This window comes from Oncorhynchus keta, chromosome 19, assembly GCF_023373465.1.
Source record: "Oncorhynchus keta strain PuntledgeMale-10-30-2019 chromosome 19, Oket_V2, whole genome shotgun sequence".
Taxonomy (NCBI): Eukaryota; Metazoa; Chordata; class Actinopteri; order Salmoniformes; family Salmonidae; genus Oncorhynchus; species Oncorhynchus keta.
In genome coordinates, this window is record NC_068439.1 from 10,596,146 (window position 1) to 10,623,648 (window position 27,503).

At 45.3% G+C, this 27,503-nt stretch overlaps 1 protein-coding gene across 9 annotated transcripts in view; it reads left to right on the top strand.

Moving 5' to 3' along the window:
* The window catches only part of LOC118379899 (protein 4.1-like), a 102,184-nt gene that overhangs the window by 37,522 nt on the left and 37,159 nt on the right, over window positions 1-27,503 (top strand). For 6 of the 9 annotated variants that reach the window (XM_052469423.1, XM_052469425.1, XM_052469424.1 and 3 more), the window contains 4 exons: window positions 8,077-8,333; window positions 10,347-10,430; window positions 14,577-14,624; window positions 18,274-18,336. In XM_052469423.1, the coding sequence (XP_052325383.1) occupies window positions 8,077-8,333; window positions 10,347-10,430; window positions 14,577-14,624; window positions 18,274-18,336 (452 nt within the window). The remainder of the gene's footprint in view (window positions 1-8,076; window positions 8,334-10,346; window positions 10,431-14,576; window positions 14,625-18,273; window positions 18,337-27,503) is intronic. The other 3 variants (XM_052469428.1, XM_052469429.1, XM_052469430.1) reach the window with 3 other exon arrangements.

Genomic DNA, 27,503 nt, shown 5'->3' on the forward strand with positions numbered 1-27,503 from the left:
TCTGGGTAGTATGGCCTGGTACTCTAGAACCAACTAGAGTAGACTCTGAGTAGAATGGCCTGGTACTCCAGAACCAACTAGAGTAGACTCTGAGTAGAATGGCCTGGTACTCTAGAACCAACTAGAGTAGACTCTGAGTTGAATGGCCTGGTACTCTAGAACCAACTAGAGTAGACTCTGAGTAGAATGGCCTGGTACTCTAGAACCAACTAGAGTAGACTCTGAGTTGAATGGCGTGCCACTCTAGAACCAACTAGAGTAGACTCTGAGTTGAATGGCCTGGTACTCTAGAACCAACTAGAGTAGACTCTGAGTTGAATGGCCTGGTACTCTAGAACCAACTAGAGTAGACTCTGAGTAGAATGGCGTGCCACTCTAGAACCAACTAGAGTAGACTCTGAGTAGAATGGCGTGCCACTCTAGAACCAACTAGAGTAGACTCTGAGTAGAATGGCCTGGTAGACTAGAGTAGACTCTGAGTAGAATGGCGTGCCACTCTAGAACCAACTAGAGTAGACTCTGAGTTGAATGGCCTGGTACTCTAGAACCAACTAGAGTAGACTCTGAGTAGAATGGCGTGCCACTCTAGAACCAACTAGAGTAGACTCTGAGTAGAATGGCCTGGTACTCTAGAACCAACTAGAGTAGACTCTGAGTTGAATGGCCTGGTACTCTAGAACCAACTAGAGTAGACTCTGAGTTGAATGGCGTGCCACTCTAGAACCAACTAGAGTAGACTCTGAGTTGAATGGCGTGCCACTCTAGAACCAACTAGAGTAGACTCTGAGTTGAATGGCCTGGTACTCTAGAACCAACTAGAGTAGACTCTGGGTTGAATGGCGTGCCACTCTAGAACCAACTAGAGTAGACTCTGAGTTGAATGGCGTGCCACTCTAGAACCGACTAGAGTAGACTCTGAGTTGAATGGCCTGGTACTCTAGAACCAACTAGAGTAGACTCTGAGTTGAATGGCGTGCCACTCTAGAACCAACTAGAGTAGACTCTGAGTTGAATGGCGTGCCACTCTAGAACCAACTAGAGTAGACTCTGAGTTGAATGGCGTGCCACTCTAGAACCAACTAGAGTAGACTCTGAGTTGAATGGCCTGGTACTCTAGAACCAACTAGAGTAGACTCTGAGTTGAATGGCGTGCCACTCTAGAACCAACTAGAGTAGACTCTGAGTTGAATGGCGTGCCACTCTAGATCCAACTAGAGTAGACTCTGGGTTGAATGGCGTGCCACTCTAGAACCAACTAGAGTAGACTCTGAGTTGAATGGCGTGCCACTCTAGAACCAACTAGAGTAGACTCTGAGTTGAATGGCGTGCCACTCTAGAACCAACTAGAGTAGACTCTGAGTTGAATGGCGTGCCACTCTAGATCCAACTAGAGTAGACTCTGAGTAGAATGGCGTGCCACTCTAGAACCAACTAGAGTAGACTCTGAGTTGAATGGCGTGCCACTCTAGAACCAACTAGAGTAGACTCTGAGTTGAATGGCGTGCCACTCTAGAACCAACTAGAGTAGACTCTGAGTTGAATGGCGTGCCACTCTAGAACCAACTAGAGTAGACTCTGAGTTGAATGGCGTGCCACTCTAGAACCAACTAGAGTAGACTCTGAGTTGAATGGCGTGCCACTCTAGAACCAACTAGAGTAGACTCTGAGTTGAATGGCGTGCCACTCTAGAACCAACTAGAGTAGACTCTGAGTTGAATGGCGTGCCACTCTAGAACCAACTAGAGTAACTGAGTTGAAACTAGAACCAACTAGAGTAGACTCTGAGTTGAATGGCGTGCCACTCTAGAACCAACTAGAGTAGACTCTGAGTTGAATGGCGTGCCACTCTAGAACCAACTAGAGTAGACTCTGAGTTGAATGGCGTGCCACTCTAGAACCAACTAGAGTAGACTCTGAGTTGAATGGCGTGCCACTCTAGAACCAACTAGAGTAGACTCTGAGTTGAATGGCCTGGTACTCTAGAACCAACTAGAGTAGACTCTGAGTTGAATGGCCTGGTACTCTAGAACCAACTAGAGTAGACTCTGAGTAGAATGGCCTGGTACTCTAGAACCAACTAGAGTAGACTCTGAGTTGAATGGCCTGGTACTCTAGAACCAACTAGAGTAGACTCTGAGTTGAATGGCCTGGTACTCTAGAACCAACTAGAGTAGACTCTGAGTAGAATGGCCTGGTACTCTAGAACCAACTAGAGTAGACTCTGAGTAGAATGGCCTGGTACTCTAGAACCAACTAGAGTAGACTCTGAGTAGAATGGCCTGGTACTCTAGAACCAACTAGAGTAGACTCTGAGTAGAATGGCCTGGTACTCTAGAACCAACTAGAGTAGACTCTGAGTAGAATGGCCTGGTACTCTAGAACCAACTAGAGTAGACTCTGAGTAGAATGGCCTGGTACTCTAGAACCAACTAGAGTAGACTCTGAGTAGAATGGCCTGGTACTCTAGAACCAACTAGAGTAGACTCTGAGTTGAATGGCCTGGTACTCTAGAACCAACTAGAGTAGACTCTGAGTTGAATGGCCTGGTACTCTAGAACCAACTAGAGTAGACTCTGGGTTGAATGGCCTGGTACTCTAGAACCAACTAGAGTAGACTCTGAGTTGAATGGCGTGCCACTCTAGAACCAACTAGAGTAGACTCTGGTACTCTAGATCCAACTAGAGTAGTTGAATGGCGTGCCACTCTAGAACCAACTAGAGTAGACTCTGAGTTGAATGGCCTGGTACTCTAGAACCAACTAGAGTAGACTCTGAGTTGAATGGCCTGGTACTCTAGAACCAACTAGAGTAGACTCTGAGTTGAATGGCGTGCCACTCTAGAACCAACTAGAGTAGACTCTGAGTTGAATGGCGTGCCACTCTAGAACCAACTAGAGTAGACTCTGAGTTGAATGGCCTGGTACTCTAGAACCAACTAGAGTAGACTCTGAGTTGAATGGCCTGGTACTCTAGAACCAACTAGAGTAGACTCTGAGTTGAATGGCCTGGTACTCTAGAACCAACTAGAGTAGACTCTGAGTTGAATGGCGTGCCACTCTAGAACCAACTAGAGTAGACTCTGAGTTGAATGGCCTGGTACTCTAGAACCAACTAGAGTAGACTCTGAGTTGAATGGCGTGCCACTCTAGAACCAACTAGAGTAGACTCTGAGTTGAATGGCCTGGTACTCTAGAACCAACTAGAGTAGACTCTGAGTTGAATGGCGTGCCACTCTAGAACCAACTAGAGTAGACTCTGAGTTGAATGGCGTGCCACTCTAGAACCAACTAGAGTAGACTCTGAGTTGAATGGCGTGCCACTCTAGAACCAACTAGAGTAGACTCTGAGTTGAATGGCGTGCCACTCTAGAACCAACTAGAGTAGACTCTGAGTTGAATGGCCTGGTACTCTAGAACCAACTAGAGTAGACTCTGAGTTGAATGGCCTGGTACTCTAGAACCAACTAGAGTAGACTCTGAGTTGAATGGCGTGCCACTCTAGAACCAACTAGAGTAGACTCTGAGTTGAATGGCGTGCCACTCTAGAACCAACTAGAGTAGACTCTGAGTTGAATGGCCTGGTACTCTAGAACCAACTAGAGTAGACTCTGAGTTGAATGGCCTGAATGGCCTGAGTAGAACTCTAGAACCAACTAGAGTAGACTCTGAGTTGAATGGCCTGGTACTCTAGAACCAACTAGAGTAGACTCTGAGTTGAATGGCGTGCCACTCTAGAACCAACTAGAGTAGACTCTGAGTTGAATGGCCTGGTACTCTAGAACCAACTAGAGTAGACTCTGAGTTGAATGGCGTGCCACTCTAGAACCAACTAGAGTAGACTCTGAGTTGAATGTACCACTCTAGAACCAACTAGAGTAGACTCTGAGTTGAAACTCTAGAACCAACTAGAGTAGACTCTGAGTTGAATGGCGCCACTCTAGAACCAACTAGAGTAGACTCTGAGTTGAATGGCGACCACTCTAGAACCAACTAGAGTAGACTCTGAGTTGAATGGCGTGCCACTCTAGAACCAACTAGAGTAGACTCTGAGTTGAATGGCGTGCCACTCTAGAACCAACTAGAGTAGACTCTGAGTTGAATGGCGTGCCACTCTAGATCCAACTAGAGTAGACTCTTGAGTTGAATGGCGTGCCACTCTAGAACCAAGAGTAGACTCTGAGTTGAATGGCCTGGTACTCTAGAACCAACTAGAGTAGACTCTGAGTTGAATGGCGTGCCACTCTAGAACCAACTAGAGTAGACTCTGAGTAGAATGGCGTGCTACTCTAGAACCAACTAGAGTAGACTCTGAGTTGAATGGCGTGCCACTCTAGAACCAACTAGAGTAGACTCTGAGTTGAATGGCGTGCCACTCTAGAACCAACTAGAGTAGACTCTGAGTTGAATGGCGTGCCACGCTACAACACAACTGACTACAATAGAAAAGCTTATTAGAGGTATCCTTCTCTCTCCAGGTAGTTTCACACAGAGACCTCTGAATGAACTCCTGAGGCCACGCCCTTGTACCCAAAGAGAGCGAGGGACAGAGAGAGACCGATATAGGGAGAGACAGACAGATGCTGAGAGAGAGATTCAGAGGTAGAAAGAGAGATAGTACCTCAACTAACCGGTGCCCCAACACATTGACTCTGTATCGGTACCCCCCTGTATATATTGTTATTTTACTGCTGCTCTTTAATTACTTGTTACTTTTATCTCTTATTCTTATCCATATTTTTTTAAACTGCATTGTTGGTTAGGGGCTCTTAAGTAAGCATTTCACTGTAAGGTCTACTACACCTGTGGTATTCGGCGCATTTGACTAATAAAATTTGATTTGTTTATCTATCCTCCTGATCTGAGGACTAGAGGAGCTTGTTTATCGATCCTCCTAATCTGCATCTGAACTGTGAATTTCAGGACATTTGGAATTACAAGACAAACTTGCTCTCTTGGCTCTCAGCTCAACATTGCCATCTGCTGGTCGCCGTACCACAGTACAGTGCAATGGATTGTGTTAAAGTACTGTACAGCCCAAAACACAGTCCTTTATTTGTTTCTGCTCATGACCTCAGCTGCTGTCTTCATAATGATAATACATGGGTTTTATATTAGGAGCTTTTCAAGGACCCTAAGACCCATCATCAAGGATCCTCAGACCCATCATCAAGGACCCTAAGACCCATCGTCAAGGACCCTAAGACCCATCATCAAGGACCCTAAGAGCCATCATCAAGGACCCTAAGACCCATCATCAAGGACCCTAAGACCCATCATCAAGGACCTTAAGACCCATCATCAAGGACCCTAAGACCCATCATCAAGGACCCTAAGACCCATCATCAAGGACCTTAAGACCCATCATCAAGGACCTTAAGACCCATCATCAAGGACCCTAAGACCCATCATCAAGGACCCTAAGACCCATCATCAAGGACCCTAAGACCCATCATCAAGGACCCTAAGACCCATCATCAAGGACCCTAATACCCATCATCAAGGACCCTAAGACCCATCATCAAGGACCCTAAGACCCATCATCAAGGACCCTAAGATGCTTGTGTTGTCCCATCATCTTTTTTCAAATCTGTAATCACAGCCTCTTTACTGTAATGATGATTGATCTCAACACCTTCAGCAGCTGTTGATGTTCCTGCTGAGGTGGAGGTGGAGGTGGTAGGGGCAGGAGGTCTCAGAGAGAGAAGGATGTCTGGTTCGTGCTGTTGGAACCCCCCTTCAACCCCTGCCCCCTCACCTCCCCTAACTTTCCCCAAATTCATGGTGGACCAAAGTCTCGGCTGCAGCAGCAGTGGTTCTACACCTGCATTGCTTGCTGTTTGGGGTTTTAGGCTGGGTTTCTGTACAGCACTTTGAGATATCAGCTGATGTACGAAGGGCTATATAAACACATTTGATTTGATTTGATTTGGTGGTCCTTGGGCCGGAGCCTGAGGGAGCGAGTGGAGGCCCAACAGACAGCCCTGAACGCCCCCAGAGGCTGGCCTTGCTGGAGGAGGAGATCCAGAGTTAGAGCAGGACACAGCCACTATCCTGGTGGATAGGATGAGCAGGCTTGAGGGACCAGGACTGATGGTTTGTGCTGATGAACCACGACCCACTGCTTGAAATGTCTGCTGGAATATGTGGTTTTGCTTTGGTTCCTGAGAAACCCGAAGCACATACAGGAAGAGTAGCTTGAAGGAGAGTCCCTCCACCCTGCGCTTACTCAACCAGGGACTGACCTTGTTCTTCAAGAGACAACGCCAGACTTAACAAGCTGCTGTGTTATGTTGTCGACTCGAAATGTCTGCTGCAATATGTGGCTTTGCTTTGCTCCCCGAGGACAATGTTACATTATTAGCCACAGCAGCTGCTGAGCCTGTGTGTGAACTAAATGACAAATCTATATGACTTCCTGTGGGAACCCGTCAGTCCCAAGACATCCACTGTTCCGTGTGGTAAATGGCAGAAGGCTTAAAATAACTCTACGACGCCACAGAAGAAGAATGGGTCTAACTTTTAATAAATTTTAATAGTCTTAACTTTCACAAGTGGAAACTTCTCATTGTGAGGATATCATGATTCCCCCCCCCCACCCTCTTATAATAACCACAGCTTGATATTGTCTGTTTCTTCCTCTGAAGTATTTTGCTCAGCTATGGATGTCTTGTCCTGGCCCCGTTGTGTTCTCACTTGGCTTTGCAGCAGATACGTAGAGAAGAATGCTACTTGGCTTTGCAGCAGATACGTAGAGAAGAATGCTACTTGGCTTTGCAGCAGATACGTAGAGAAGAATGCTACTTGGCTTTGCAGCAGATACGTAGAGAAGAATTCTACTTGGCTTTGCAGCAGATAGGTAGAGAAGAATGCTACTTGGCTTTGCAGCAGATAGGTAGAGAAGAATGCTACTTGGCTTTGCAGCAGATAGGTAGAGAAGAATTCTACTTGGCTTTGCAGCAGATAGGTAGAGAAGAAAGCTACTTGGCTTTGCAGCAGCTGGTAAAGAGGAATTCTACTTCCACAGAAAGAAGTGTGGCACTTTGTTTGGTTACATACCACCAGTCTCAGGCCATAGGATGCTGTGCAGCTGTAGAGAAGATTGGCTTTCTCCCTGGCTTTGCAGCTTCTTGGCTTTGCAGCAGATAAGAGAAGAATGACTGGTTTGCAGTTGTTGAAGACTTGGCTTTCACCTCCTCCAGAGCCAATCCCAGTCCCAACTCTTTCAGAAGAAACCCACCTGGTACAGCCTTCCACAGAAAGAAGTGTGGTCTACATACCACCAGTCTCAGGCCATAGGATGCTGTCTGTGATTGCGTGCCCTGGTTTGGTGGTCACCTCCTCCAGAGCCAACTGCCTTATACCTGGAGCCTCAAGTCTTGTGCTGCGTGTGGTGTGTGTGTAGGTGTGTGTGTGTGTGTGTGTGTGTGTGTGTGTGTGTGTGTGTGTGTGTGTGTGTGTGTGTGTGTGTGTGTGTGTGTGCCTGTGTGTGTGTGTGTGTGCCTGTGTGTGTGTGTGTGTGTGTGTGTGTGTGTGTGTGTGTGTGTGTGTGTGTCTGTCTGTCTGTGTTCTGTGTGTGTGTGTGTGTGTTTTATTATGTTGAGTGTGAACTCTCCTCTCCCTCCCTCCACTCCTCTCCCTCCCTCCCTCCACTCCTCTCCCTCCACTCCTCTCCCTCCACTCCTCTCCTCCCTCCCCTCTCTCCTCTCCTCTCCTCTCCTCTCCTCTCCTCTCCTCTCCTCTCCCTCCCTCCCTCCCCCTCCCTCCCTCCTCTCCTCTCCCTCTCCCTCCCTCCCTCCTCTCCTCCCTCCCTCCTCTCCCTCCCTCCACTCCTCTCCCTCTACTCTTCTCCCTCCCTCCACTCCTCTCCCTCCCTCCCTCCCTCCACTCCCTCCACTCCCTCTCCCTCCACTCCTCTCCCTCCACTCTTCTTCCTCCCTCCACTCCTCTCCCTCCCTCCTCTCTCCCTCCCTCCCTCCTCTCCCTCCACTCCCTCTCCCTCCACTCCTCTCCCTCCCTCCCTCCCTCCCTCCCTCCACTCCTCTCCCTCCCTCCCTCCACTCCTCCCGTTCCTCTACAGCCATGGTGTCCACTCCAGACAAGAGCACTCGTCCTGTCAGTGCTCCCATCATGTCTCCCATCTCTCCCGGGGATGTCGCACCGTCCCCTGTGACCTCGGGCCTGCCCCGCGGTGAGCGGCGAGAAGCCTCCACCCCCACGGTTCGCAAGTCCCGCTCAGCAGAGAGAAAAACCAAAGAAGAGACCAAGGTGGAGAGCAAGGTGACAGAGGTCTCCAAGACACAGAGCTCCAGACCACAGTCCACCCCAGAGTTCAAGGTATTACACACATACATACGCTCACTGAATCAGGCCAGGACACACTGCAACTCTCTTGTGATGTAACAGGATGTTGTCTCACTGCATGATGATGTCATTTCTATCAGCGCTACTACAGAACACATTGTACAGTATTTAATTGGTCACTCACTGAACCAGGTTGACTACACGAGGATGACAGAATTGCTAGCAACAAATTGAAATGCAAGACAGCAGTTCACATGTACAGTTGAAGTCGGAAGTTTTACATAAATACACTTTGGTTGGAGTCATTAAAACTCAGTTTTTCAACCACTCTACAAATGTATTGTTAACAAACTATAGTTTTGGCAAGTTGGTCAGGACATCTACTTTGTGCATGACACAAGTAATTTTTCCAGCAATTGTTTACAGACAGATTATTTCACTTATAATTCACTGTATCACAATTCCAGTGGGTCAGAAGTTTACATACACTAAGTTGACTGTGCCTTTAAACAGCTTTGAAAATTCCAGAAAATGATGTCATGGCTTTAGAAGCTTCTGATAGGCTAATTGACATAATTTGAGTAAATTGGAGGTGTACCTGTGGATATATTTCAAGGCCTACCTTCAAACTCAGTGCCTCTTTGCTTGACATCATGGGAAAATCAAAATAGATCAGCCAAGACCTCAGAAAAAAGATTATAGACCTCCACAAGTCTGGTTCATCCTTGGGAGCAATTTCCAAACGCCTGAAGGTACCATGTTCATCTGTACAAACAATAGTACACAAGTATAAACACCATGGGACCACACAGCTCTCATAATGCTCAGGAAGGAGAAGCATTCTGTCTCCTAGAGATGAAAGTACTTTGAAAAAAAAAAAAAGTGCAAATCAATTCCAGAACAACAGCAAAGGATCTTGTGAAGATGCTTGAGGAAACGGGTACAAAAGTATCTATATCCAGAGTAACACGAGTCCTATATCAACATAACCTGAAAGGCCACTCAGCAAGGAAGAAGCCACTGCTCTAAAACCGCCATAAAAAAGCCAGACTACGGTTTACAACTGAACATGGGGACAAAGATTGTACTTTTTGAAGAAATGTCCTCTGGTTTGATGAAACAAAAATAGAACTGTTTGGCCATAATGACCATCGTTATGTTTGGAGGAAAAAGGGGGAGGCTTGCAGGCCGAAGAACACCATCCCAACCGTGAAGCACTGGGGTGGCAGCATCATGTTGTGGTGGTGCTTTGCTGCAGGAGGGACTGGTGCACTTCACAAAATAGATGGCTTCATGAGGAAGAAATATTATGTGGATATATTGAAGCAACATCTCAAGACATCAGTCAGGAAGTTAAAGATTGGTCACAAATGGGTCTTCCAAATGGACAATGACCCCAAGGATACTTCCAAAGTTGTGGCAAAATGGCTTAAGGACAACAAAGTCAAGGTATTGGAAAGGCCATCACAAAGCCCTGACCTCAATCTCTAAGAAAATATGTGGGCAGAACTGAAAAGGCGTTTGCGAGCAAGGAGGCCTACAAACCTGATTCAGTTACACCAGTTCTGTCAGGAGGAATGGGCCAAAATCTACCTAACTTATTGTGGGTTGCTTTGTGGAAGGCTACCCAAAACGTTTGACCCAACTTCTGACCCACTGGGAATGTGATGAAAGAAATGATAGCTGAAATACATCATTCTCTTTACTATTATTCTGACATTTCAAATTCTTAAAATAAAGTGGTGATCCTAACCAACCTAAAACAGGGAAATTTTACTAGGATTAAATGTCAGGAATTGTAAAAATGTTTTTTTTTTTAACTGAGTATTTGGCTGAGATGTATGTACACTTCCGACTTCAACTGTATTTAGGCTTTATAGAGTATCACTGTTTAACAGAGGTTTATTAATGGGAGGCGTATCCATAGTCATCATTTGAGTGTACCTATAGCCCGTGCTCCAGTTAGAGCGTAGCAGCGCCGCCCTGTTGGCAGAACACTGTAGTGCGTGAGCTCTGAGCTGTCTGTGTGATATGCCACCACTGCAGAGGGAGGGAGCCAGGAGGAGTAGGCATCATGCCCCTGCAGTCACCACCACCACCAACGGGACAGAGAGAGAGAGAAAGAGCCAGGTTTGTGGCCTTATCGACGCCTAGCTAGCACAGCATGAGACGCGTGTACCAACTGTATGCATGTGACTAATATATGAATACTTGGGGCCGTGGTTTTAACATTAGACACATACCGACTGTACTGTAATATATACATGGGGAGGGTTATAATACTAAGAGACATTAGTACTGTCTGTTTGAAATACCGATGGCTGGGGTTTTAACGTCTGTCTGTCTGTCTGTCTGTCTGTCTGTCTGTCTGTCTGTCTGTCTGTCTGTCTGTCTGTCTGTCTGTCTGTCTGTCTGTCTGTCTGTCTGTCTGTCTGTAAAATCTGTCTGTCTGTCTGTCTGTCTGTTGTCTGTCTGTCTGTCTGTCTGTCTGTCTGTCCGTCCGTCCGTCTGTCCGTCTGTCCGTCCGTCCGTCCGTCCGTGTCTCTAAAATACCGATGGCTGGGGTTTTAACGTCTGTCTGTCTGTCTGTCTGTCTGTCTGTCCGTCTGTCTGTGTCTCTGGGGTTTTAACATCTGTCTGTCTGTCTGTCTGTCTGTCTGTCTGTCTGTCTGTCTGTCTGTCACGGCAGCCGTGAGTCTCTCTACTGTATGTGTAGCTGTGAGACTCGTGAGTCTCTACTGTATGTGTAGTCTCATGCCAGACTGCAGCTGTGAGTCTCTACTGTATGTGTAGTCTGGCATGCCAGACTCACGGCAGCCGTGAGTCTCTCTACTGTATGTGTAGTCTCTCATGCCAGACTCGCGTTAGCTGTGAATCTCTCTACTGTATGTGTAGTCTCTCATGCCAGACTCACGGCAGCTGTGAGTCTCTCTACTGTATGTGTAGTCTCTCATGCCAGACTCACGGCAGCTGTGAGTCTCTACTCTATGTGTAGTCTCTCATGCCAGACTCACGGCAGCTGTGAGTCTCTACTGTATGTGTAGTCTCTCATGCCAGACTCACGGCAGCTGTGAGTCTCTCTACTGTATGTGTAGTCTCTCATGCCAGACTCACGGCAGCTGTGAGTCTCTCTACTGTATGTGTAGTCTCTCATGCCAGACTCACGCAGCTGTGAGCTGTATGTGAGTCTCTCTGCCAGACTACTGTAGCTGTAAATCTCTCTACTGTATGTGTAGTCTCTCATGCCAGACTCACGGCAGCTGTGAGTCTCTCTACTGTATGTGTAGTCTCTCATGCCAGACTCACGGCAGCTGTGAGTCTCTCTACTGTATGTGTAGTCTCTCATGCCAGACTCACGGCAGCTGTGAGTCTCTCTACTGTATGTGTAGTCTCTCATGCCAGACTCACGGCAGCTGTGAGTCTCTCTACTGTATGTGTAGTCTCGCATGCCAGACTCACGGCAGCTGTGAGTCTTTACTGTATGTGTAGTCTCTCATGCCAGACTCACGGCAGCTGTGAGTCTCTACTGTATGTGTAGTCTCTCATGCCAGACTCACGGCAGCTGTGAGTCTCTCTACTGTATGTGTAGTCTCTCATGCCAGACTCACGGCAGCTGTGAGTCTCTCTACTGTATGTGTAGTCTCGCATGCCAGACTCACGGCAGCTGTGAGTCTCTCTACTGTATGTGTAGTCTCGCATGCCAGACTCACGGCAGCTGTGAGTCTCTCTACTGTATGTGTAGTCTCTCATGCCAGACTCGCGGTAGCTGTGAGTCTCTCTACTGTATGTGTAGTCTCTCATGCCAGACTCGCGGTAGCTGTCCTTCTGTAGCTCAGTTGGTAGAGCATGGCGCTTGTAACGCCAGGGTAGTGGGTTCGATCCCGGGACCACCCATACGTAGAATGTATGCACACATGACTGTAAGTCACTTTGGATAAAAGCGTCTGCTAAATGGCATATATTATTATTATTATTATTATTATTACTGTGAGTCTCTCTACTGTATGTGTAGTCTCTCATGCCAGACTCGCGGTAGCTGTGAGTCTCTCTACGGTATGTGTAGTCTCTCATGCCAGACTCACGGCAGCTGTGAGTCTCTCTACGGTATGTGTAGTCTCTCATGCCAGACTCGCGGTACCTGTGAGTCTCTCTACGGTATGTGTAGTCTGACTAAACTAATCATACGTGGAGTGGGTTAAAAAATGAGACGCATGCCATTACTGTATCAAATCAAATGTTATTTGTCACATGTGCCGAATACAACAGTGAAATGCTTACTTACAAGCCCTTAACCAACAATGCCATTTTTAAGAAAAAATATTAAATGTATTTACTAAATTTAAAAAAATAAAAGAGCTAAAATAACAATAACGATAGGGGGTACCATTACCGAGTTAACGTGCGGGGGTACAGGTTAGTCGAGGTATTTGAGGTAATATGTACATGTAGGAAGGGGGGTAAACAGCGAGTAGCAACAGCGTAAAAAAAGGGGGGGGACAAATAGTCCGGGTCGCCATTTGATTAGATGTTCAGGAGTCTTATGGCTTGGGGGGTAGAAGATGTTAAGAATCCTTTTGGATCTAGACTTGGCGCTCCGGTACCGCTTGCCGTGCGGTAGCAGAGAGAACAGTCTGTGGCTAGGGTGGCTGAAGTCTTTGGTCATTTTTAGGGCATACCTCTGACACCACCTGGTATAGAGGTCCTGGATGACAGGAAGCTTGGCCACAGTGATGTACTGGGCCGTACGCACTACCCTCTGTAGCATCTTGCGGTCGGAGGCCGAGGAATTGCCATACCAGGCGGTGATGCAACCAGTCAGGATGCTCTCGATGGTGCGTTTTGAGGATATGAGGACCCATGCCAAATCTTTTCAGTTTCCTGAGGGGGAATAGGCGTTGTTGTGCCCTGTTCACGACTGTCTTGGTGTGTTTAGACCATGATAGTTTGTTGGTGAAGTGGACACCAAGGAACTTGAAGTTCTCAACCTGCTCCACTACAGCCCCGTTGATGAGAATGGGGGCGTGCTCTGCCAGGTCTCTGATCTCCCCCCTATAGGCTGTCTCATTGTTGTCGGTGATCAGGCCTACCACCGTTGTTTCGTATGCAAACTTAATGATGGTGTTGGAGTCATGCTTTGCCACGCAGTCATGTGTGAACAGGGAGTAGAGGAGGGGACTAAGCACACACCCCTGAGGGGCTGCCGTGTTCAGGATCAGCGTGGCAGACGTGTTTTTGCCTACCCTTACCACCTGGGGGCGGCACGTCAAGAAGTTCAGGATTCAGTTGCAGAGGGAGGTGTTTAGTCCCAGGATCCTTAGCTTAGCGATGAGCTTTGTGGGGACTATGATGTAGGACACTGAGCTGTCGTCAATGAATAGCATTCTCACATAGGTGCTCCTTTTGTCCCGTTTTCTGAAAGCAGCAGCTCTACCCTTTAGCTCAGTGAGGATATTGCCTGTAATCATAGCTACTTATTGAGGTATGTACATACAGTCATTGTGGGGACAATGTCATCGATGCACTTATTGATGAAGCCAGTGACTGATGTGGTAAACTCCTCAATGCCATCGGATGAGTCCTGGAACATATTCCAGTCTGTGCAAAACAGTCCTGTAGTTTAGCATCTGCTTCATCTGACCACTTCCGTATTGAGCAAGTCACAGGTACATCCTGCTTTAGTTTTTGGTTGTAAGCGGGAATCAGGAGGATATAATTATTGTCAGATTTGCCAAATGGAGGGAGAGGGAGAGCTTTGTACGCATCTCTGTGTGTGGAGTAAAGGTGGTCTAGAGTTGTTTTTTTCCCCCTCTGGTTGCAGATTTAACATGCTGGTAGAAATGAGGTAAAATGGATTTAAGTTTCCCTGCATTAAAGTCTCCGGCCACTAGGAGTGCTGCCTCTGAATGAGCATTTTCTTGTTTGCTTATGGCCTTATACAGCTCGTTGAGTGTCTGACTAAACTATTGATACGTGAAGTGGGTTCAAACATGAGACGCGTGATGCTACTGTATGTGTGTCTGACTAAACTAATAAAACATTGATACGTTTCGGGGATCCGCAACATGAGACACATGTTTAATTAAAAAATATATATATATTACCATATGTGTGTACGTCTAAAATATTGATACATGGGGTTGGGGTTGTTAAATTAGATTTTTGTTGTAGCAAATGTCTGTCAGACGAAAGTGTTGATTTGGGTTTGAAACAGACTCATGAGGCTCTAACCTTACTGTTTCTGCCTCTCTCTTCCCTCGTCTGGGGGGTGGTCAGCAGCATTCGTCCCGAGAGAGAACCGACATGGAGACGGTGCGAGTGAGGAAGGTTAGATATCTGTCTACAGTTCATTTGTGTCCCAAATGGCACCCTATTCCCTATGTAGCGCACTACTTTTGGCCGGAGCCTATGGGGAATAGGGTGCCATTTTGGGACATACCCTCAGTGTTTCGCATGAGTCACCATCCTCATCCTCGCATCTCTCCCTTTATTTGAAACTATTTCTATTGCAAAAGAGAAAAAAAATACAAACCATTTTTGTTTGTTCATAATGTTTTTGTTGTTGTTTCTCTGTCCTCCAGCCTTGTATATCTACTATACAGCCTTGTATATCTACTATACAGCCTTGTATATTTACTATACAGCCTTGTATATCTACTATACAGCCTTGTATATATCTACTATACAGCCTTGTATATCTACTATACAGCCTTGTATATCTACTATACAGCCTTGTATATATCTACTATACAGCCTTGTATATATCTACTATACAGCCTTGTATATATCTACTATACAGCCTTGTATATCTACTATACAGCCTTGTATATCTACTATACAGCCTTGTATATATCTACTATACAGCCTTGTATATCTACTATACAGCCTTGTATATCTACTGTACAGCCTTGTATATCTACTGTACAGCCTTGTATATCTACTATACAGCCTTGTATATCTACTGTACTGTACAGCCTTGTATATCTACTATACAGCCTTGTATATCTACTATACAGCCTTGTATATATCTACTATACAGCCTTGTATATCTACTATACAGCCTTGTATATCTACTATACAGCCTTGTATATATCTACTATACAGCCTTGTATATATCTACTATACAGCCTTGTATATCTACTATACAGCCTTGTATATCTACTGTACAGCCTTGTATATCTACTATACAGCCTTGTATATCTACTATACAGCCTTGTATATCTACTATACAGCCTTGTATATATCTACTATACAGCCTTGTATATATCTACTATACAGCCTTGTATATCTACTATACAGCCTTGTATATCTACTGTACAGCCTTGTATATCTACTATACAGCCTTGTATATCTACTATACAGCCTTGTATATCTACTATACAGCCTTGTATATCTACTATACAGCCTTGTATATCTACTATACAGCCTTGTATATCTACTACAGCCTTGTATATCTACTGTACAGCCTTGTATATCTACTATACAGCCTTGTATATCTACTATACAGCCTTGTATATCTACTATACAGCCTTGTATATCTACTGTACAGCCTTACAGCCTTGTATATCTACTATACAGCCTTGTATATCTATTGTACAGCCTTGTATATCTACTATACAGCCTTGTATATCTACTATACAGCCTTGTATATCTACTATACAGCCTTGTATATATCTACTATACAGCCGTGTATATATCTACTATACAGCCTTGTATATCTACTATACAGCCTTGTATATCTACTGTACAGCCTTGTATATCTACTATACAGCCTTGTATATATCTACTATACAGCCTTGTATATCTACTATACAGCCTTGTATATCTACTATACAGCCTTGTATATCTACTATACAGCCTTGTATATCTACTGTACAGCCTTGTATATCTACTATACAGCCTTGTATATCTACTATACAGCCTTGTATATCTACTGTACAGCCTTGTATATCTACTATACAGCCTTGTATATCTACTGTACAGCCTTGTATATCTACTATACAGCCTTGTATATCTACTGTACAGCCTTGTATATCTACTATACAGCCTTGTATATCTACTGTACAGCCTTGTATATCTACTATACAGCCTTGTATATCTACTATACAGCCTTGTATATCTACTGTACAGCCTTGTATATCTACTATACAGCCTTGTATATCTACTGTACAGCCTTGTATATCTACTATACAGCCTTGTATATCTACTATACAGCCTTGTATATATCTACTGTACAGCCTTGTATATCTACTATACAGCCTTGTATATCTACTGTACAGCCTTGTATATCTATACAGCCTTGTATATCTACTATACAGCCTTGTATATCTACTATACAGCCTTGTACTATACAGCCTTGTATATCTACTATACAGCCTTGTATATCTACTGTACAGCCTTGTATATCTACTATACAGCCTTGTATATATCTACTATACAGCCTTGTATATCTACTATACAGCCTTGTATATATCTACTATACAGCCTTGTATATCTACTATACAGCCTTGTATATCTACTATACAGCCTTGTATATCTACTATACAGCCTTGTATATCTACTATACAGCCTTGTATATCTACTATACAGCCTTGTATATCTACTGTACAGCCTTGTATATCTACTGTACAGCCTTGTATATCTACTGTACAGCCTTGTATATCTACTATACAGCCTTGTATATCTACTATACAGCCTTGTATATATCTACTATACAGCCTTGTATATCTACTATACAGCCTTGTATATCTACTATACAGCCTTGTATATATCTACTATACAGCCTTGTATATCTACTATACAGCCTTGTATATCTACTATACAGCCTTGTATATATCTACTATACAGCCTTGTATATCTACTATACAGCCTTGTATATCTACTATACAGCCTTGTATATATCTACTATACAGCCTTGTATATCTACTATACAGCCTTGTATATCTACTATACAGCCTTGTATATCTACTATACAGCCTTGTATATCTACTATACAGCCTTGTATATCTACTATACAGCCTTGTATATCTACTATACAGCCTTGTATATCTACTATACAGCCTTGTATATCTACTATACAGCCTTGTATATCTACTATACAGCCTTGTATATCTACTATACAGTGTCGTTATACAAGAGAACACTGTTTGGCTGTGGACTTCCTTTTCGTAACGACTCAACACTGATCAAAGACTTCTTTGGACAGATTACGGAGACAGAAAATGTTTGTTTTTTTTGTCCTCTATTTACTACCATTTGTTTTGAAAGCAATAAGCGGAGGCTCTTTTACACGACAGTGTCAGCATTGTTGTTACCTCATGCAGAGGCAATACATCAAGCTCTACTGTTATGGACATAATTCTTCACCAAGTAGAACTAGAGAGACTAGAGAGATAAACCAAATGTTAAGTGAATGAACCTGGATTGACCATGCCTGTGCTCTAGACAGTATAATGAGGAAAGCACTCAGCTGCACTTGTCTGCCTCCTTAGGAAGAGTCAATGAAATGAGTCAATGGATGATGCTTTGGGTAATGCATAACAACTGATAATGCACTACTACTCCTACCTCAGCCACAGCATGTACTGTATGTATATGATGGATTTATCTGTCAACATTTTCATTCTCTCTCACAGTCAGTCCTGAAATACAGAAACCCACCAGATTTTCTGTGTACCGACCCACGGTCTCCACTGGTGACCACCAACAAACACCCCATTGACCTTTGCACTCTGGCTCAATGCACTTCCCATAGCATCTATGATTTGATCCATCACCCACTTCTCCCACCATCAGGAACGAATGCACCCTTAGCAGAAGCAATCGCTTGCAAGTCAAACAGTAAAAGTAATTTAAAAAATAAAGGAGAATGAAGAATTGCAATTCCACATCTTTCTGGAGACCAACTTGTTCATGTTTTTTTTCTATTCTTTTCGTTTTGTTTTTGTTGTTGTTGTTGTTGTTGTTGTTTTTTCAGAAAAGAGCTAAGAAACTTGAGGGTGAAACTATTTATATCAGGCATAGCAATTTAATGTTGGAGGTTTGTATCACACTCTAGAATACATCTTATTTTATCTTCAACTGTTTGTTTCTGCATGCTCTCTCTCTCTGCATGCTCTCTCTCTCTCTCTGCATGCTCTCTCTCTCTCTCTCTCTCTCTCTCTCTCTCTCTCTCTGCATGCTCTCTCTCTCTGCATGCTCTCTCTCTCTCTCTCTCTCTCTCTGCATGCTCTCTCTCTCTCTCTCTCTCTCTGCATGCTCTCTCTCTCTCTCTCTCTGCTCTCTCTCTCTCTCTCTGCATGCTCTCTCTCTCTCTCTCTCTCTCTCTCTGTCTCTCTCTCTCTCTCTCTCTCTCTCTCTCTCTCTCTCTCTCTCTCTCTGCATTCTCTCTCTCTGCATGCTCTCTCTCTCTCTCTCTCTCTCTCTCTCTCTCTCTCTCTCTCTCTCTCTCTCTCTCTCTCTGCATGCTCTCTCTCTCTCTGCATGCTCTCTCTCTCTCTCTCTGCATGCTCTCTCTCTCTCTCTCTCTCGCTCTCTGCATGCTCTCTCTCTCTCTCTCTCTCTCTCTGCATCTCTCTCTCTCTCTCTCTCTCTCTCTGCATGCTCTCTCTCTCTCTCTCTGCATGCTCTCTCTCTGTCTCTCTCTCTCTGCATGCTCGCTCTCTCTCTCTCTCTCTCTCTCTCTGCATGCTCTCTCTCTCTCTCTCTCTCTCTCTCTCTCTGCATGCTCTCTCTCTCTCTCTGCATGCTCTCTCTCTCTCTCTCTCTCTCTGCATGCTCGCTCTCTCTCTCTCTCTCTGCATGCTCTCTCTCTCTCTCTCTCTCTGCATGCTCTCTCTCTCTCTCTCTCTCTCTCTGCATGCTCGCTCTCTCTCTCTCTCTCTCTCTCTGCATGCTCTCTCTCTCTCTCTCTCTCTCTGCATGCTCTCTCTCTCTGCATGCTCTCTCTTCTCTGTCTCTCTCTCTCTCTCTCTCTCATCTCTCTCTCTCTCTCTCTCTCTCTCTCTCTCTCTCTCTGCATCTCTCTCTCTCTCTCTCTCTCTCTCTCTCTCTCTCTCTCTCTCTCTCTCTCTCTCCTCTCTCTCTCTCTCTCTCTCTCTCTCTCTCTCTCTGCATGGGAGTTGTGTTCACTTGCCTGTTTTCTGTTTTCTTTTTCTTCTTCTTCTGTTTGTCTTGACTCCGACTCTTCTATTCTCTCTTTTTTTTCTACATCCACCCTACTTTCAGCTGAACCCTAATGGCTTGGCATGCACCCTTTTCCTGTTTCCTTCCAATGCAAGTACTCACTTTACTCGTTGTTTTGATCTCAGCATCTTCCCTACTGGACACAGGCATCAATTCAACGTCGATTCTACATTTGGTTTCACGCTTCATTGAAATGACGTGGAAACAACGTTGTGTGTGCCCAGAAGGGTCGTTTTGTTTCTTATCCACGGTTGTTTGATATATGATTGGGAGTGTTTCAACTATCACTATCATAGTCCAGTATTATTTAAAAGCTACAGGCATTGAGCCTGAAAGGGTGCACCAGTTTGGCCTTTAAGACTGAATGTCAGTGGTCACCATCTACCCAGCATGCCCTGTCCTCCTTTGATTTCAGCCTGCTTGTCAAATCGTTTTCTTTTTGTTTGTTTGTTTGTTGTTGCACCTTTTAGTCGATAATTACTTGCAGTTCTGGATGCTTTTTCCAAACGTTATTGTCATCAGCAATGGTCGTCAAATGTATGATTTCTGCAACGACCACTGGTATCCTCCTAACGGGGAAGTGTTCCCAATAGGAATGATGTTGGATGAGTTAGGCTGTTCTTCGTCAGCTTGCGTTGGTGACGGACACCAATTTTGATTGACAGACTTTCCCAGTCATATATTTTCATTCTCAGTGATGTTATTGACACGTTAATGACGCTGCCCTCTGTTGTCATTCTCATTGTGAGACCTGGACCTCCTTAACAACATACCCTTCACTCTACTCTACTGTACCTCTCTCAGTCACCCTATTCCCTGCATGGTTCATTACGTTTAACTAGGACCTGGGCAAATGTAGTGCACTGTATAGGGAATAGGATGCCATTTGGAACACTGCCTCTGTCACTCATCGTGCTGTTCCTGTATCTAACCATAACCAAATGACTTTCTCTGACCCTCATCTCTGTTGACCTTTGACCGTGGCTGTGTCCCAAAAGGTACCCTATTACGAACATAGTGCACTACTTTTGACTAGGGCCCGTAGGACTGACCTGAGCCCGTAGGACTGACCAGGGCGCGTAGGACCAGGGCCCGTAGGACTGACCAGGTACCAGGGCCTGTAGGACTGACCAGGTACCAGGGCCTGTAGGACTGACCAGGTACCAGGGCCTGTAGGACTGACCAGGTACCAGGGCCCGTAGGACTGACCAGGTACCAGGGCCCATAGGACTGACCAAGGCCTGTAGGACTGACCAGGTACCAGGGCCCGTAGGACTGACCAGGTACCAGGGCCCGTAGGACTGACCAGGTACCAGGGCCCGTAGGAATGACCAGGTACCAGGTACCAGGTCCCGTAGGACTGACCAGGTACCAGGTCCCGTAGGAATGACCAGGTACCAGGTCCTGTAGGACTACCAGGTACCAGGGCCTGTAGGACTGACCAGGTACCAGGGCCCGTAGGACTGACCGGGTACCAGGGCCTGTAGGACTGACCAGGTACCAGGGCCCATAGGACTGACCAAGGCCTGTAGGACTGACCAGGTACCAGGGCCCGTAGGACTGACCAGGTACCCGGGCCCGTAGGACTGACCAGGTACCAGGGCCCGTAGGACTGACCAGGTACCAGGGCCCGTAGGACTGACCAGGTACCAGGGCCCGTAGGGCTGACCAGGTACCAGGGACCGTAGGACTGACCAGGTACCAGGGCCCATAGGACTGACCAAGGCCTGTAGGACTGACCAGGTACCAGGGCCCGTAGGACTGACCAGGTACCAGGGCCCGTAGGACTGACCAGGTACCAGGGACCGTAGGACTGACCAGGTACCAGGGACCGTAGGACTGACCAGGTACCAGGGCCCATAGGACTGACCAGGTACCAGGGCCCGTAGGAATGACCAGGTACCAGGGACCGTAGGACTGACCAGGGCCCGTAGGACTGAACAGGGCCCGTAGGACTGACCAGAGCCTGTAGGACGTACCAGGGACCGTAGGACTGACCAAGGCCCGTAGGACTGACCAGGTACCAGGGCCTGTAGGACTGACCAGGGCCTGTAGGACTGACCAGGTACCAGGGCCTGTAGGACTGACCAGGTACCAGGGCCTGTAGGACTGACCAGGTACCAGGGCCTGTAGGACTGACCAGGGCCTGTAGGACTGACCAGGTACCAGGGCCTGTAGGACTGACCAGGACCAGGGCCCGTAGGACTGACCAGGTACCAGGGCCCGTAGGACTGACCAGGTACCAGGGCCCGTAGGACTGTGGTCTAAAGTAGTGCACCATATAGAGCCTTCAAACTCAACTCTGAACCTGGAAGCCAGTTCCACTGCATTGTTTCATTGTTCCCCTCTAATCAGGGACTGAATTAGACCTTGGACACCAGGTGGGTGATTCCCCCCTAATCAGGGACTGAATTAGACCTAGGACACCAGGTGGGTGATTCGCCTCTAATCAGGGACTGGTTTAGACCTGGGACACCAGGTGGTCTAATCAGGGACTGATTTAGACCTGGGACACCAGGTGGGTGATAATCAGGGAGAGCCTGGGACAAACTCAACAGGGACTGAACCTGGAAGCCAGTTCCACTCAGGGACTGAATTGACCTTTCATTGATTCCCTCTAATCAGGGACTGAATTAGACCTGGGACACCAGGTGGGTGATTCCCCTCTAATCAGGGACTGGTTTAGACCTGGGACACCAGGTGGGTGATTCCCCTCTAATCAGGGACTGGTTTAGACCTGGGACACCAGGTGGGTGATTCCCCTCTAATCAGGGACTGGTTTAGACCTGGGACACCAGGTGGGTGATTCCCCTCTAATCAGGGACTGAATTCAGATGGTCAGAAATGGATCAACAACTGTAGTTTTGTACAGCTTAATAACACAAGATAAATATTGGCCTCCACTATGGCTACGACATACAAGTGCCAAGTGTATCCGAATGTCAAAATGTAGTTCAAGTGGTGAGGTCTGGGGGTGGTGTCAAAGTGGGTGGACAGGTCTGTCAACTATGGACAGTCAAATATGGACAGTCAACTATGGACAGTCAACTATGGACAGTCAAATATAGACAGTCAACTATGGACAGTCAACTATGGACAGTCAACTATGGACAGTCAACTATGGACAGTCAACTATGGACAGTCAAATATAGACAGTCAAATATGGACAGTCAACTATGGACAGTCAACTATAGACAGTCAACTATGGACAGTCAACTATGGACAGTTAACTATGGACAGTCAGTCAACTATGGACAGTCAACTATGGACAGTCAACTATGGACAGTTAACTATGGACAGTCAACTATAGACAGTCAAATATAGACAGTCAAATATAGACAGTCAAATATGGACAGTTAACTATGGACAGTCAAATATGGACACTCAACTATGGACAGTCAAATATAGACAGTCAAATATAGACAGTCCAGGGATATATAACCTCCGATCTTGATAAGGAATCAGACACTGTTGGACAAAATAAATAGGAAACAAATGAGATAATAACACCAACATTAGTTTTCCATTCATACAAAGTGTCTGGTAAATTGCCACAGTAGAGTTTCTGTGGTAAACAATTGAAATGCTTTATTTATATTGTTCAGAATGGTCAAAAGGTTTAGAAAACCTACTCATTCCAGGGTCTTTATTTCTTTTACTAGTTTCTACATTGTAGAATAAGTGAAGACATCAAAACTAAAAATATATTTTATATTTGAGATTCTTAAAGCCACCCTTTTGTCTTGATGAAAGCTTGGCACACTCTTGGCATTCTCTCAACCAGCTTCACGAGGTAGTCACCTGGAAAGCAATTACAATTAACAGCTAATTAAAAAAAAAAAAACGTCTTATCACTGTCAACTGCATTTATTTTCAGCAAGCTTAACATGTGTAAATATTTGTATGAACATAACAAAGGGGGGTCAAAATCAAAAGTAACAGTCAGTATCTGATGTGGCCACCAGCTGCATTAAGTACTGCAGTGCATCTCCTCATGGACTGCACCAGATTTGCCCGTTCTTGCTGTGAGATGTTACCCCACTCTTCCACCAAGGCACCTGCAAGTTCCCGGACATTTCTGGGGGGAATGGCCCTAGCCCTCACCCTCCGATCCAACAGGTCCCAGACGTGCTCAATGGGATTGAGATCCGGGCTCTTTGCCGGCCATGGCAGAACACTGACATTCCTGTCTTGCAGGAAATCACACACAGAACAAGCAGTATGGCTGGTGGCATTGCCATGCTGGAGGGTCATGTCAGGATGAGCTTGTAGGAAGGGTACCATATGAGAGAGGAGGATGTCTTCCCTGTAACACTCAGCGTTGAGATTGCCTGCAATGACAACAAGCTCAGCATGCCTAAGGCACGTTCATGCAGATGAGCAGGGACCCTGGGCGTCTTTCTTTTGGTGTTTTTCAGAGTCAGTAGAAAGGCCTCTTTAGTGTCCTAAGTTGTCATAACTGTGACATTAATTGCCTACCGTCTGTAAGCTGTTAGTGTCTTAACAACCGTTCCACAGGTGCATGTTCATTAATTTTTTATGGTTTATTGAACAAGCATGGGAAACTGTGTTTTTTAAACCTATTTGAGCTAGGTGGGACGCCTCGACAACATCCGGTGAAATTGCAGAGAGCGAAATTCAAAATACAAAAATCGAAATATTGAACATTCATGAAAATACAAGTGTCATACATAATTTAAATGCTTAAATTCTTGTTAATCCAGCCGCTTTGTCAGATTTCAAAAAGGCTTTACGGCTAAAGCATACCATGCAATTATCTGAAAACAGCGGCCCGCATACAAAATCATTAAAAACATTTTCCAAACCAGCAGAGGCGTCACAAAAGTCAGAAATAGCGATACAATAAATCACTTACCTTTGAAGATCTTTCTTTGTTTGCAATCCCAACGATCCCAGCTACACAACAAATTGTCGTTTTGTTCGATAAAGTCCTTCTTTATATCCCGAAAAAGTCAGTTTATTTGGCGCGTTTGATTCAGTAATCCACCTGTTCCAGTCGTTCAACATGCAGCCAGAGCAATCCCAAAAGTTACCAATAAACTTTGTCCAAACAAGTCAAACAACGTTTCTAATCAATTCTCAGGTACCCTAATATGTAAATAAACGATACAATTTAAAACGGAGAATAGTATGTTCAATAACGGAGATAAATAACGCAGTGAGCGCCCTCATCCACACCCTCATCCACGCCCTCATCCACGCCCTCATCCACACCCTCATCCACGCCCTCATCCACGCCCTCATCCACACCCTCATCCACACCCTCATCCACGCCCTCATCCACACCCTCATCCACGCCCTCACCCACGCCCTCATCCACGCCCTCATCCACACCCTCATCCACGCCCTCATCCACACCCTCATCCATACCCTCACGCCCTCATCCACGCCCTCATCCACGCCCTCATCCACGCCCTCACCCACGCCCTCATCCACGCCCTCATCCACACCCTCATCCACGCCCTCATCCACGCTCTCATCCACACGCGCCACTAGACTACAGTCCAAATGAGAGCCACTTGGAAAAACTACAAATTCTAGCTAATTTTTCAAAAAGCAAGCCTGAAACCCTTTCTAAAGACTGTTGACATCTAGTGGAAGCCATAGGAACGGCAATCTGGGAGGTATTCCTTTGAAAATCCCATAAACAAGGATTTGAATGGGTGGTGACCTCAAAAATTTAAAAATTCTCCGGATGGATTCTCCTCGGATTTTCGCCTGCCATTTCAGTTCTGTTATACTCACAGACATTATTTTAACAGTTTTAGAAACTTCAGTGTTTTCTATCTAATACTACCATGCATATGCATATCCTAGCTTCTGGGCCTGAGTAACAGGCAGTTTACTTTGGACACGTCAGTCATCCGAATACTGCCCCCTAGCCCTAAGAAGTTAAACTCTTTACAATGAAGATCTGTGAAGTTATTTGGATTTTTTACGAAATTAACTTTGAAAGACAGAGTCATGAAAAAGGGACGTTTCTTTTTTTTTGCTGAGTTTATTATACGTGCAAGATAATCAACTGCCTCGTTAAATAAAGGTATCAGTAAGGTCTAAAATAGTGAAGTTAGAACCCAACATTATAGAGATGAGATGATGACTTGGAATTAAATAATAAAGTCATCAAATAAAGCATATGTAATATAAACAACAACTGAAATATTTGTTATAAAAGTAATGTTGGTTAATAAGGACGGTTCACTATCATCATGGGACGTGTTTTAATCTGTGTAACATCATTCAACCCACATAATGCAGTGCATTTCTTTCTTCTTTTTTTTTTTCAATTATTGCAATCATAAACTATTTTTTAATAATCTTATTGAAACCAAAACCAAACCTCAAAAACCACTAGTCGCTAGGGTAATGGACGAATGTGTCTACTGTACCACTGCAGACTCGGTCTCTCTTTTGTGGAGATTTCATAGCGTTGCCAGTGGCAACATCAGTTGATGTTGTTATTGTTAGGTTATACGTTAGTACCTTATAGTTCTGGTGAGTCAGTTCTCCTTTTGTTTGCAAATGTATAAAAAGAAAAAGAAAATTTAAATGAAATATCACATTTTACATAAGTATTCAGACCCCTTTACTCAGTACTTTGTTGAAGCATTTTAGGAAGGGATTACAGCCTTGAGTCTTCTTGGGAATCACGCTACAATCTTGGCACACCTGTATTCGGGGAGTTTCCCCATTCGTCTCTGCAGATCCTCTCAAGCTCTGTCAGGTTGGATGGGGAGAGCACAGCTATTTTCAGATCTCTCCAGAGATGTTCGATCGGGTTTAAGTCCGGGCTCTGCCTGGGCCACTCGAGGACATTCTGAGACTTGTCCCAAAGCCATTGCTGCATGATCTAGGCTGTGTGCTTAGGGTCGTTGTCCTGTTGGAAGGTAAACCTTCACCCCAGTCTGAGGTCCTGAGCACTCTGGAGCAGGTTTTCATCAAGGATCTCTCTGTACTTTGCTCCATTCATGTTTCCCTCGATGGTGCCAGGTTTCCTCCAGACGCTTGGCATTCAGGCTGAAGAGTTCAATCTTGGTTTCATCAGACCAGAGAATCTTGTTTCTGATGGTCTGAGTACTTTAAGTGCCTTTTGGCAAACTCCAAGTGGGCTGTAATGTGCCTTTTACTGAAGAGTGGCATCCGTCTGGCCACTCTACCATAAAGGCCTGATTTGTGTAGTGCTGCAGAGATGGTTGTCCTTCTGGAAGATTCTCCCATCTCCACAGAGGAACTCTGAAGCTCTGTCAGAGTGACCATCGGGTTCTTGGTCATTTCCCCCAAGGCACTTCCACCCCGATTGGTCAGTTTAGCCAGGCAGCCAGCTGTAGGAAGAGGGGTTCCAAACTTCTTCCATTTAAGAATGATGGAGGCCACTGTGTTCTTGGCTACCTTCAATGCTGCACACATTTTTTGGTACCCTTCCCGAGATCTGTGCCTCGTCACAATCCTGTCTCTGAGCTCTACGGACAATTCCTTCGACCTCATGGCTTAGTTTTTGCTCTGACATGCACTGTCAACTGTGGGACCTTTATATAGACAGGTGTGTGCCTTTCCAAATCATGTCCAATCAATTGAATTTACCACAGGTGGACTCCAATCAAGTTGTAGAAACATCTCAAGGATGATCAATGGAAACAGGATGTACCTGAGCTCTATTTACAGTCTCATAGCAAAGGGTCTGAATACTTATGTTAATAGAGTATTTCTGCAAAAAATGTCTAAAACTGTTTTCGCTTTTTCATTATGGGCTATTGTGTGTAGATTGATGAGGAAAACAACTCATTTAATTCATTTTAGAGTAAAGGTGTAACGTAACAAAATGTTTATAAAGTCAAGGGGTCTGAATACTTTCCGAGTGCACCGTATGTATAGAGCAGGTTGAGTCAGACAGATAAAAGTTTTGGGCTTCAGTTACCGTGGGACCAGTTCACTGGCAGGGAGCCACATCGATGCTCTTTAGTGAAACATAACACTTCAATGTTCTCCCCGTAGTTTTACCTC